This window comes from Rhinolophus ferrumequinum, chromosome 2 (assembly GCF_004115265.2).
Source record: "Rhinolophus ferrumequinum isolate MPI-CBG mRhiFer1 chromosome 2, mRhiFer1_v1.p, whole genome shotgun sequence".
NCBI classification, from domain to species: Eukaryota; Metazoa; Chordata; class Mammalia; order Chiroptera; family Rhinolophidae; genus Rhinolophus; species Rhinolophus ferrumequinum.
The window spans coordinates 20,971,318-20,985,549 of NC_046285.1; the positions used below are offsets into that span (position 1 = coordinate 20,971,318).

General features: G+C 35.4%; 1 protein-coding gene across 3 annotated transcripts in view; it reads left to right on the forward strand.

Moving 5' to 3' along the window:
* CADM2 (cell adhesion molecule 2) overlaps nt 1–14,232 on the forward strand; it is a 1,072,141-nt gene that overhangs the window by 821,554 nt on the left and 236,355 nt on the right. For all 3 annotated transcript variants that reach the window (XM_033131962.1, XM_033131946.1, XM_033131956.1), the window contains one exon: nt 7,721–7,870. In XM_033131962.1, coding sequence (XP_032987853.1) covers nt 7,721–7,870 — 150 coding nt within the window. The remainder of the gene's footprint in view (nt 1–7,720; nt 7,871–14,232) is intronic.

Consider the following 14,232-nt stretch of genomic DNA (forward strand, 5'->3'; position numbering starts at 1 on the left):
GAAGGTTATTTGTTTAGAATGTGCCTTCAGTAATTTAGTGGAAGTAATAGCATGCTGTGTGTGCATTTAGATATATTTTTAGACTCTAATTTAAGCAACAAGAATGATCTTGAACTTTCTAAGATGCAGGCTCTTTGTATAAATATCCCAAACTAGTTGATGAAACAGATGAGAGGGAGAGAGAGAGAGAGACTGAGACAGAGAGAGAGAGAGAGAGAGAGAGAGAGAGAGAGAGAGAAACACAAAGCTGAGACTAGTTGGGGGGGACACTAAAGAATAGTAGGCTACCTTTGTATTTCATTTAAAACTGAGTCACCTATTTCTGTCATTTCTTGTTGAGGTTTCATTTAATAACCTTTGATTTATTTATTTATTTTTTGTATCTACTGATCTCTGTGGCATCTGTGATTTTCATAACCAAAATATGAGAAGCTCAATATAAGACCAGTATTTTGCATTTAAAATGGGATTCTTGATAGGACACAAAACAATTTTCAAACAAACCAAGATATGTATGTTATTTGATTCAGGTGCCAATAACTCTGTTGAATTAAATAATTTTGTAGACTGAGTTGACATTTTTCACTAAGTATAAACGTATTCCAAAAGGAAGGGTCAAAATGCATGGCATTATTTATCTCATGAGACATTTACGCTTTCTTATGGAAAAACAGTACCTTAAATTCTCTTCACATCTTCTTTTCCTTTGTTCCCCATTCATTGTTTTTAAGTCTGGTTCTTCCTTTGAGAAAGTTTTGCTCATTTTCAGGAAGAAAAATAATGAGGGTCCTCAGTTCCCGTTAAATAGCCCACAAACTTTGATCATTTACCCTGAAAAATCACTGACTGTAAATCACTCCCTCTCTGATGTGCAAATCCACAACCTCTGCCTGTCCGTCTAGATACATCTCAGGTTATTTATTATTGCTCTCAGTAAGTGAGCACTCGTGCACAGTGTGCGCTGATCCACTGTTGTGACCCACATTTCATCTTTAGCTTAGGAAGAGAGATGGAGAAACACACCGCCTTCACTCATCATCCATTCAGGAGATAGCAAGGCCTGAATGGGAAGCAGAGCCGTGCTTTGGGATCAGTGTTCCAACATGCATCTTCACCTGTCTGGTCTCTTTCAACGAGATCGCTGGCTTCAGAAATCTTTCTTCACTGCTTTGCTGATTGTTTCTTTATGCTTATGACCCATCACAGCCTGTCACCAAAGTCGAGGTGGCCATAATCTTAGAATTTGCTTCTTTATGGCCTGTGTGACAGTGTGTTAGGTTCTTCGTGGTCAGACAGTGAAGGCATGTGTGAAACAGGTGAAGGGAGAGCAGTTCTTAACTAACTGAGGTCAACAGGAGTCAAAACTCAGTTCGCTTGATTTTGAACTTGGTAATTCCTAGTCTACACAAGGAAGTGTTTGAACCTTTATTTTCCTAAGTATATGACAGATGCAAACATTGAAAAAAGACTAACAGCTGCTCGGTCTGCTATTTAAAGACAGAATCAGGAGAGTTATCTTTTCAGAATATTGACTAATCGCTCTCACTAAATTGTCTTTCACAGCAATAAATTAGCAATTTTCATATAACTACTGAAACTGACCTAAATTATTTTTAACCACTGATGCTAGTTAAAGCGAAATAAACTCAGCAGCCTAAGAAACACCAGCAGCTCAAGATCACAGTCCACAAACTAGAGAGAAACAGACCTTATCTGAAATATTTTTTTTTCTTTAATTGGAAGAACAGTGGATGCGAAGGAAAAAGGACTGTTAGAAAATGATTTGGGAAAAAGGAAAAAAATGTGATTGAAAGAGAGACTCAAAATATGAAGAAAAACAACTTCTAAAACAGAACTATACTGCATTGGAAAGATTAATTGGTTTTCAGAAAAACACAAACGAAGCTTATTTATGCTAAAAATGTATACAACAGCCCCAACAAGAGCCATCAAGGGTAGTGTCTTTCGTTACGTGCTGTAAATGTTTAACTGACTCTGTGTGGGAAAATTTAAGAAAAAAAGAAAGTTGACTTGAGTTGTTTGCCAATTTTCATCGTGAAAATAATCCCACTGTGGTCAATTTCAAGCTACCAACATATCTCACTGAGCAAGAAGTGAGGAGTTGCACGCAATTGTCTCTCACAAGCTGGTGAGAACCAGCTCTAGCAAGTCACTGCTTTTACTTGAATTGAAGATGTTCCTTCACTTATTAAAAATAGATGTAAAATGTTTAATTACATCTTTGAAATGTTTGACTCCAAACTCCATGCTCCTTTTATAACAGTAATTCAGTCAGAATTTTCACTTTATTTTCAAAGCAGCTCTGTGGTTAAGCACTGTGAGATCTGAAGACAGAGTGCAAGAGTTCAAAACCTGGCTGCTGCAGTCAAAAGATGGATGCAATGTGATTTTGCTCATATGTGGAATCTAAAGAACAAAATAAACAAGCAAAACAGAAACAGACTCATAGATACAGAGAACATTTTGATAATTGCCAAATAGGTGGGGGTTGGGGGTGGGTGAAAAAGAGGAAGGGATTAAGAAGTACATATTTGTTGTTACCAAGCAGTCATGGGGATGTAGAGTATAGCATAAGGATTATAATCAATAATGTTGTAATAACTGTATAGCGTCAGATAGGTACTAGATTTATTGGGGTGATAGTTGGGAGGTGGTTTGGAGGACACAGTAAAAAAGTTGAAAGCATTAAGAAGTACAAATTGGTAGTTACAAAATAATCATGGCAATATAAAGCATAGGGAATATAGTCAATAATATGGTAATAACTATGTATAGTGCCAGGTGAGTACTAGACTAGTCAGGAGAATCACTTCTTAAATTATATAAATGTCTCACCACTATGCTATACACCTGAATTTAACATAAAATATTATTGTCAACTGTAATTGAGAAATTTAAAAAAGGGGGGGAGATGAAGGAGAATAAGAGGTTCAAATTTCCAAATATAAAATAAATAAGTCATAGGGATATAATATGCAACATAGGGAATATAGTCAATAATATTGTGATAGCGTGGTACGCTGTCAGATGGTTGCTGGACTCATGGTGATCACTTCTTTTGCTATAGAATTGTTGAATAACTATGGTGTACCCCTGAAACTGATATATGCACATTCTAGCTATATGATGTCGGCACACTATCTAAGGTGGAGATCGTTCCCTTGCATCGGTTCCCTCATCTTCAAGGTGGAGGTAATGGGCCCAATGGTAGGTGGACATAAAACCTAAATCATTGCTTAAGGACACATACTTAGAATAGTGCCTAGCACATGGTGAGTGCTCAGTTAAGGTTTATGTTTCATGGATTTACTGCTGGCTTAGTGATGGCTGAGCAATAAGATAACATAGGAAGAATGTGTCGATGTAAAATAATATCCAAATCTAAGAAATTTTTATAAGAGTTTATTTGAGCCAAAATGATGATGTATGCCAGGGAGCAAGATCTCCAATGCTCTGGAGAATAATCGTTTTGCAGCTCCTTTTATACATTTGAGATGAAGGAGGAAATGTAAGGAAGATTACATGGGGATGACAGAAAGCAAGGCAGGATTGGATTACAGGATAGTTAAGATTATGTGCTCTCTTGAGTGTTAATACACCCTTTGAGGGGTATTATTTCTGGGATTTCAAAGGTGGGTTATCCTAGATGCATAAGAAAAATGGACAGGGCTAGCTTAAAATCTTTCACTAAATAAGTTACAGGATTGAGACATGACCACCTAGCATAACCTGCCCAGTTAGGAATTTATGATCAGATCACCCTGTGAGGTTCCTTTCCATAGAACCCCTTTTTCCATCCACAGGTACTATTAAAATAGATGTGGATGCAATCAATTGCACCACAAAAGGAAGGAAGGTAAAATACTTTTAGTCACAGAAGTCAATCTTCTTAAGAGGGCTTTAGTAGAGGTTATTATACTTAATGTTCAAGACAAGTTATCGTTGTCTATGTATTTCTCCTTCTGGAATATAAATTTAGCACAACCTGTCTTTTCATGTCCTATTTTGGGAGCTGACAATAGTGTTAGATGTGTATGTTCTAGATTAACATCAGGTATATCTTCTTATGAACACCCACGATTTTCAAGTAGAAGTTAAAAAATTGTCTTAAGACATCATACCAAAAGGCTTTCATGATTTAATTTTTCCGTATATATATTTTTTTTATTCTGAGTGACGCATTAGCCTTTCTTTCTGCCCCTCCATCTTGACCGTGAACAACTACAGTAGACTTGAGTTACTCTAGTCCTTCTCCTGTCATCCTTTCCCCTAGAAGGCCAGCCCCTGTTCTAAGAAGATGCTTTCATTTTGGACAATGAGCACCCACTGAGAATTCTGACTCACAATACAGCATGTCAAGCGATGTAGCTGATTCAAAGATAAAGAAAATGCCCTTTTCCCTGACCCTTAATTAGCTTAGAAACAAGTAAATGAAACTGATATGCATGCAAATAATAAAAGGAAATAAACACCAGGAGGGGAGGAGAAAAATAATGGATATAGGTTGCCTGGAAAAAGAGCCAACTTCTCCAAATCTAAGTTGAAAGCTGTTTCCTTTAATTCTCATCACTAACTCGTTTGTTAAGAATGACTACTCTGAAACCGAGGACAGCGGTGAGCTTAGCCAGAGAGAGGATCATTTTGAAATAAGGCCTCAGTGACAAGACCAATGCATTTGGAAATCCTTGTAAATGGTAACCAGGATGTGTCCTGTAGTACACCTAGAGTGCCTTCTGCATTGCCATCATCCTCTCCCCTGTAGTTTCTGATTACTTTGCAGACTCCTTAGGAAAATTTTCTTCCTCTAAGCACCTTTCAGATGTTGATTCATACAAGGCAAGGCATGCACTCGGTCCCCTAAACTATTCATTTAATGAATGCATTGATGAGGAATCCTTAATGTGGCAACATACTAATTTTGCTAACTGGGAAAATTAGTAATATCCCTGGGCCCTCTGAGATTGAATTAAATGACGACCTTGAGCCACTAGGAGTTAAAAGAGAAAAGCAGCAGCTAGCGATGCTTTCTCTAGGTGATACCTGAAGTAAAAGGCAATTCAAATCTTTGAGAAGTTCGACTGCCTGTAACAGTGGCTTTGGAATTGATTTCGGAAACTACATATCCTAAGGGTGTTTAGGATTAGTAGGTTCTCCACAGGAGTTTGCTCTCTATTGGGAAAAACTAAATTATTTGACTGCAGGGATTTTAGGCTGCAGGTCCCAGGAACTGAAGGCATAATGCTTTAAAGTCAGAATCCATGTAGAGAGAAGATGGAGGGAAACTGTCCTAATCTCCTACCTGGAAGACCAAGGTGTAGGTGTGCTGGTGTATACAGAGTACCTGGCATATTGAAGCCCCCAACAAATATTAGTTTCTTTCTTCTATGGACCGATAAGGAAAGACTGAGATAATTACCAAAAAGTAAGTCCTGAATAGGCTAAAATATTTAAGGGCAGTTAATATTGTCATCGTTTCTTATTTGGTTTTAATGTTGTAACTGAAATGTATGAGGACACAGTTCAGTTCGGTATGCAATTTAAAGTTTCATTGTTAAAGTACTTACTCATTTATTTACTTTTCAATGTTGTCTAATTCACTTTTAAACAAATAATGATAAAGCTACTATGACTCAGCAGCCTTTATGGAAAAACAAGAATAAAATGTTGAACTTTCAGAGTAAACTCCAAATGGTTCATTGACTTTGTTTCACCATGGAAAAATCACTTAACCTCCCAGTGTCAGTTTACCCATCTGTGAAATGAGAAGGATAATATTTTCTTATGCGGATGTTTTAAAATTATTTTGCAAATGTAGTGGATGAAATTGTTGCAAGCATCACTGCTTTTTCCCCACTTCTTTAAAGAAGCAGACAGTATTATTTATGTACTAGTTGATAGTCAAATTGTCATCTGGGGTGAACTCTCTGTATTTATTATCAATTGTGTGCATTTTATTACTTAAAGAACCCCCTCCTCCATCCGATGGCTTTATTTATTCATTAGGTCCATACCTGGGAACCCAAGCAAAATATCTTAAAACTATTCTGAGCTTCATATTTACAAGCTGCTAATCGTATATCTCTGGTAATTATTTCTTTTTTCTGTTTCAGCTCATGTTTTCTCTAATGTGGTTTCTTGTCTCACCTCACTTCACAAGATTGATAGTTCTCCATATTTCCCTGCTAGAGGTCACCTCTGAGCTGAAGGCAAAACACATCCCACTCTGGCTCCTGTTGACTTTCCAGTCAACTACCAAAGAATTTATTCCAGGCATCTCCTAACCTCAATTTAGAAACTCCACCCGAAAGATTATAGGGAGGTATCCTGGGGAGTTGCCATAGTGACTCTTAGGGGTTGGCATTGAGGAGACAAAGCTACTGCTATCAGATTTTTATATTTGATAGGCTTAATTATATAATGTGATTGTGAACCTCCTTGCTTGTGTCAGTTAGGTCTGGAAAGAAAATTTCCCTGTCAGGCTCTTCTTTCTCTTGTGGTGCCAATCAACAGGCTTCTTGGTAATAAAACTCTTTATGCCAATAGCTCCAGCATAACCTCAAGTGGTGCTTGTAGTAATGATAAAATCATTATAAAACTAAAGAAAAAAGGGAAATACATTTCATGGGTGTGATTAAGTCATCCTAATGTTCTTGCATATGTAAATTATTCTTGACTTAATGAACTACCTTGCTCAAATAAGAGTGTTTTAACCAGGCTCTAGAAAGTAATTTTTTTACCCATGTTGATAATTGTTACCAGACTTGGCAGAGGTCATCTTCAGATCATCTTGCCGAGGTGAATATTACGTATTATGTTTCTGTGTGCATAAATTTTGTTTTAACTATTATAAATGCTCTTGTTATTACCAAATTCATAAATAAGTATAATATGTAGAAAGATAGGAAACTTAATTGTATTCAAATGATAGCCAAATTGACAAGTGTCATTTAAAAATACGTTGTTTTTTTGGTTTTTTTTCTTGAAATAAAAGAAATATATATTCAATGGAGAAAATCACAAAACTACAGAAAGGAGCCAAGAACAATATTATCTCTATTTCCCAGGTTAGAGTAATTACTTTAAATTTTGATAGCTATTCTACAAGATGAACACTTTTTTGAAGAATACTTACATTGTTTTCTCTCACACATTTTGTATTCCTAAAAACAGTTACACCTACAAGAAATACTGGTGAAATAGAATTCTTTTTTTAATTTATTTTATCAGAAATTGAATCTAAGGTTCTAGTATCCATATTTTATAGACTTTATTCAAGATTATGAAAGCTACCAGGGAAGTATTTAATGTGTTTGCTCTACTGCTTTAGAGAGTTCAACTCTTCCAAAATTGTTCCAGTGTCTTATCTTCAAAGATGACCAAGTCCAGCACCATATAAATCAAGGCCAAGAGAAATCAATGATAATCGCATTATTATGTAAATATAAATCTGTATGTTTGCCTAGGAAGAAAAGAAGGTTTTCTGGAATACGTTAGGGAATATAAGGGGATTCGGTCCTTATATGCCAAGACTGTTGTCCTTTGGTTAAAAATTTTAAATTATTTTTTTGTCTTTTTGTAATATATAGTTTTGTTGGTTTAAATTTTATTTGGAATGAGAAGTTAAGCACAATGTAGCTCTTGGGAAGTTAATCATTTTATAACTTTCATTTAATCAACATTTTCTTTAATCCCCTTTTAGGCAGCCAAGGGCAGTTTCCACTAACACAGAATGTAACAGTTGTTGAAGGAGGAACTGCAATTTTGACCTGCAGAGTTGATCAAAATGATAACACCTCCCTCCAGTGGTCAAATCCAGCTCAACAGACTCTGTACTTCGATGACAAGAAAGGTGAGTATTTTCTTTTAAGTGTTTTAGTAATCATATTCTGAAATATCCTAATTATAATGAATTTATTTTTCTGAAGTGATTCAAATTATTCCTTTTGATTACCAAACTGCTACTGCTTGTATTTAAACATGTTAAATATTAAATACTTTAGTTTACAAGTCATAAACACTAAAGATAACCTACGTCAACTTTCTAATAAAATAAACAATTCTAATTCTGTTTCAAAAATAGCTTTATGCCTTCTCTTAACAATCACCTTCTATGCAGATACCCAGATATTCTTTGTTGTTGTAGCTGCCTTGTGTACATGTATACATTGATTTTTTTTTTCTCATTTCTGGTAATACAATAAGTTATTTTTGTTACCATCACCTTAATATATTTAGAAGATGTTATATGATTTGGAAAGTTTTATGATTTATTGTCATGAATTGGGTTTGAAAGTAAGAATTGTAGAAATGATTTCCATAATAAGTTTAAGTAACTCCATGTTTCCAAAGTAAGTTGAATTTAAGTAGGAAGCTCTATTTACTTCACTTTGAGATAGACTACATTAATTAACTGAGCTTTCTAACTGGATGATAGATTTTGATTAAACTTTTTTCAAAAAGTAAAGGAGTCAATATTAGATAATTCAAGCAAACAGCTAAAAATATACTCAATGCCTAAGCTTTCATCCAGTGTTATAAGCTTTAGGGGAACAAAATGAGTTCATGAACTGTAATGAAAATATGGAGGTGTTACTTCTGATAAATTTGAATTGTGCATGATATAAATATCTATTTATATATTAGCTATTCAACATGGTTTTAATATCAATATTTCTTATGAATCTGTGTAGATAACAATAAGATAATTTGAAATCAGCTTTATTTCAATAATTAAAGTGTAGTCAAGTTAGTCTTGTAAATGTGCCCATTCTACATAAAATATGCATTCACTATATTTTGTGCATTTCTATAATTTTCCTTCCCTGATGTAATGGACTCCTTTATACTCCCTTACATGTTTCAGTAAATCTTCTTTCCCTCCTAGATACACATAAAACATTTATATTCAAATAATAACATACTTATCATTAATTTTCCTCTAGATTTAAAATAAAATATTTAGCTTATTTTAAACTTTACTATACAATGAAGGATTGATTAAAAATCTAAATAATTTATTTGAGAAATAAATCTAAATAATTTATTTGTACAAGGCATTAGAGTTAAAGAACAGACAGAAAATCCATGCCCATAAAAGGTATACAGTCTAGTAGGAAAGAGAGACAATAAATAAACACATAAACAAAATATATTTTAGAGTATGTGGGGAGGTGACAAGTTTCCTCTATCTGTCAATAGATAGACGACAGACAGATAGATAGATAGATATTCCTCTAGATAAAAAGATAGATGGTAAATATCTACAGAGAGAGAGACACACACAGATTGAGATTTATTTTAAGAAATTGGCTCAAGTGATTGTGGAAGCTGTCAAGTCTGAAATCAGCAGGGCAGGCCAGCAAAATGGAGACTCAGGAAAGAGTTGATGTCGTCACTCAATTCTGGACGCAGAATCCCTTCTTCTTTGGGGGACCTCAATCTTTTCCTCTTAAGTCCTTCAACTGATTGAATGAAGCCCACCCACACGATGCAGGCAATCTGCTTTACTCAAAGTGTTCTGATTTAAATGTGAATCTCCTCTAAAAGTACCTTTTCAACAATACCTTGGCTGGTGTTCGGTGAAAGAGCTGGGCACTGTGGTCTAATTATTTGACATATAAAATTAACTATCCCAGAGAGTAAGGAATGCTAGCATTTCTGTAGAACTTTAATATTTAGGAAAAAAAAACAAAAAACAAAAAATACCTTTTATTTACACTGTTTTATTTTGCTGTCTGGGAGACAAGGGGAACAGATATCACTACTGGCCCTATTTTCATGGGAGTATTTGGGAAGAAGGGATTAAAAGTCTCACAATTGTCTGGGACTTAAAGTCATGATTGTGACCTAATCATTGTGACTTAATTTTTTGGCCAGACTTAATGCCACTATGTGACTCCATATTTAGATTTTGATTAGAGTGTTTGATGTGCAGTTCTTATCTAACAGAGACTCACAGTCATAGTTTCTTTGTTGTTGTTATTGTTTGGGGTTTTTTGGGTTTTGTTGTTTTGTTTGTTTGTTTTGTACTTTAGGAATATTTTAAAGAGTCTGACAGTGAATTATAAAGCATTTATCTGCTAAACACACTCACTATACACACTTACTATAGCAGTAATAATGTAATTTTAATCCTTATTAATATTATTGATTGTTTAATGCTTCTATTAAGTCATTTTTTATCCAATTGTAGATAAAAATACTTTATGAGAATATAAAGTATGTCTTTTCATTTTGAGAAATAACTAAGAAACATCTAATGTGATCTTTTTAAGCATTGGTAAAGAAAAGATAATATTCATTGCAAAAAGTTGAATTTATAATTAATTAACTGTATTAAAATTTCACACATATAACGCAAATAAACCAGCTTAATTTTAGGTAAATTCAATGGGAATGAAAGTTATATTAGATGTTTAAAGACTTCTTTTGATTTCATTGGTTTCTAGCACAAATTTTTATCTGTTTTATCACGTTAATATTATGTAAGCTTTATGTTTTGATCTTAAATTTACTAGTGCTTTTAGGTTATGAGATCAAATCCCCCCCCCCCCAAAAGAAGTGCTAATGTTTACCTTTTGTTTTTCTTTCTTGGTGTTTGGAAGAGGTTGTTGCTGTTGTTTTAAATCAAGTGATCTATGTGGCTTTCCAAAGAACGAAGTTCTATTAATTAAAAAATTAAATATATAAGCAAAAAGTCACACAGAGATTTAACAACTTTTTTGTTTTTAGTATTAATTGATTACAAGTATTTATAAATAAATATTTAAAACATATATGCCCAGATATAAGGTGACACCAATTTTAAGAAAATCTCTCATTTGCCCAACATATAAAACAAAATAAAATGTTTTTGCGGGGCAACAGACTTTTAGGGATGTTCATGGAACAAATAAATATATAGTTATGCTATTTAATTTATCAATTTGAATGCTTGTACATATTTAAACTAACATAAATGCATTTTAATTTAGAAATACTGTTGTTGTTTTTTCCTACCCTCTGCATTTAATGAAATAATCTCACTTAGCAGCACTTTTTTGAAAGTGTAGATACTATCAATGACAAATTTGTCCCAAACAACTATACATTTTTGGAACATTCGAACATTTCTATTGTTCTTTCATCCTGCAGGAATATAATAATGATCTCTACTATGTAACAATTTAATGTACTGCTCTTTGAAGGAGATCTTTGAGAGTCATGTTTTCAGTGACATCTACATCTGTGAGGTCAAATCCTCAGGCACAAAACAAAATCTATACAAAATATCTCTGCCTCCTTTTTTAGTAATTCTATAAGTTATCCTCCATAGACCATCTACAACTAGAATTGATTCAGGGTATTTCAAGCGAATGCATCTTTCCTGTAGAAAACAGAGAGCAACTTGTAAAGCAAGGTTTGCAAAGGCTTGGAAATAAGGCAGCTCCTCTTCTGAGGGATAATTATAATAATAATAAAAAAAACTTATATTTGGGATGTTTAGCAATATCTTCCTACATCTTTCTGATATAAAATAACAATGCATCTTATCATATAAATTGTCGAAGTATACACTTGCCTTTATTTCATTAGCCCTAGCCCAGTTGCTATACAGCTTAGAGTTATGTTGAAAAAAGCCTGTGTGTGTGTGTGTGTGTGTGTGTGTGTGTGTGTGTGTGTGTGTGTGTGTGTGTATCTATGTTTTGGAGTACATAACTGGTTTCTTTTTTCAATATTAGACTTTTTTTTAACTCTGTTTTGGTTCTAATTGTCAATTGCAACAGAATAGCAGAATAAGGAAACCCTTTCATGGCAATCTAACATGCCTCTACCCTCAAAAACACTTGGTTCGATTCCTATGTAATGTCTTAGTGGAAGGGATCCTTGACAGTGATATCCTTCAAATGCAAGAGTTTAAAAATGAAAGAATTTTTTGAAGATTCCATGTCACAATTTCCCCCACACTTTTTGTTTGCATCTACTTGCCTAGCCTCATTCCTAAGGTTTATCCTGAGCAAACAAACATGCTACATTGTGCTAGAGTCTACGTAGAGAAGCTAAGCATGGATTAGTGTTTACTAGAGTATCCCATATGTGTTGTGCAAGTGACAACTGCTCAAGAGAACAATAGAGAAAACAATGTCACTGATTGCACCAGCTTCTACAGGTGGCTGCTACTGTGAAAAGCTTCATTCATGGTTTTTGTTCTTATTTCTGTCTCAGCTGATGTTGCCAGTTGTTCTTCAGAGCCATCCAAGCAGAATCTTTCAGTGATATTCAGTATCACAATGTTTTAATTGTGTTTCAAATGATTATAAAATGCAACTGAGGTTGAGAAACTTTGGGTTAAGCAATTCAATTCTCGTAAACATCCCTAAGCTTAGATTTCTGTACTGACAGTCTACTGAGAATGGAGAAAAGGAGGGAGGGGGACAGGGAGAAAAAAAGAGAGGAAGAGAGGGAGGGAGGGAGGGAGGGAGGGAGGGAGGGAGAGAGGAGGGGAGAAGGCTGCCCAGAGGAACAGAGCAGGTGCTTCTCATTGGCATTGCTGCTGCCAGTAAGAGCTCTAAGGGGCATCTGGAATAGCCTTTCATGCTACCTGGAGACCCAACTCCAAGTGTCCTGGCTGTGGCAGTAGAACAAAGAACTCAAGATGGCGGCCCATAGGTCCAGTTAGAATTGGAAAAGCCTTTCTTCTTTACCTGGACTTATTAGCCAAAGAAAAGCATGCTGTGACTGGGCAGTTGATAATCACCTAAACAAGACTTAAGCTGAACTCCTTTCCTTGGAGTCTCTTTCGAGGAAGCTAAATGTGAATATTCAGGAATCTCTTCACAAGGCAGATAGGTGTCCAGGAGCAAACTAATGTGATATTTCTCATTGAGGTAACATATAGAGGAGGGCAGCAAATCCAGGCTTTTGTTACGTAGCTTTCCCCATTTACAAATGGAGAAACTGAGGATCAAACACTCAAGGAAATTTGTCCGCAGACATTCGGGTCATGACTGGTAATGAAGGGATTTGAATCCAGGTGTGGGCTCTGCGTTTGCTTTAACCAGAATGCCCGTGAGAACAAAGGTATCTGGGCAGCAGGTCACTGTGAGTACAACCCAAGTGGCCTCTGCCATTGCTGTTGGCAGCTGCGTTTTAGTTAAAGAGCAACAGTTTCTTTCAAGCTGTTGAAGGCATTCACAGAGGAAGACAGAAGTATATGTCCTAGTCACCACTGCCCAGCAATAATTTCCATAATGATAACAGGGTTCTGTATCTGTGCAGAATAATCCTCCAGCCAGCAGCCACGTGTGAATATTTCAGTTAATTAAAACTAAATAAAATTAAAAATTGAGTGTCTCAGTCACACTGGCCACATTTCAAGTACTCAGCAGCCATGCCTGGCTAGTGGTTACTATTTTGGAAAGCACAGTTCTCAATGCTGCTTCAACTCTTTAGATGCCACAATAGACCTTGCTCGGTTCCAGCCTTGGCTGGTGGAACACCCATTTTCCAACTGAGAAAGCCCTAGGTCACCATTAAAACATGTATCAAGTATTAAATAAATAAAATTTTGCTGTTTAAATTGCACAGCTTTATTGAGGCTATTGCAGGCATAGGAGACAGGGAGTCATATCTAACTTCTAATTCTGCCTCTGACACCAACTAGCAGAGTAATAAAATGGATGCATTGACACTCCACCAAATCAGATGTTCTGGTGTTTATTTCAGATTTGCATTTTTAACAATTTCCCTGTCTACTGTGTATACATCCGGAAACCAGAAATCATTAATCTACCAAGTAGATATTTAATTACAATTCCATTTTATTTCTGCCTCGGTTCTGTGTGAAGCTTTTTTTTTTTTCCTAATACACTTAAGAACCTGCAAATATAAATACAAAATTAAAATCATTAGAAGAATTTACAGGTTCTTATGGGTCAGAGGCACCTAGAACAGACGTAGCTAAGGCACCGTTCACTGGTTATGTCCCTTTTCTGTTTCTTTTTGCACAAATCTTACTGCATCTCTTATAAATAGGAAGGAAGCATTTAGAGTAGAGTCGGCATGGGGGTACCGAGTAGGGAGTACAGGTCATTGAGACACCACCAGAATGCTATGTGGCATTTGGCAATAGATATTGAAAGTCAATTAGATCACCACGTCTGTTTCTCTGCAGGTGTGGGAAAAAAAAAAATTGAAGTAGTACAATCAGATCGCTTAATGCTCGGGAAAGTA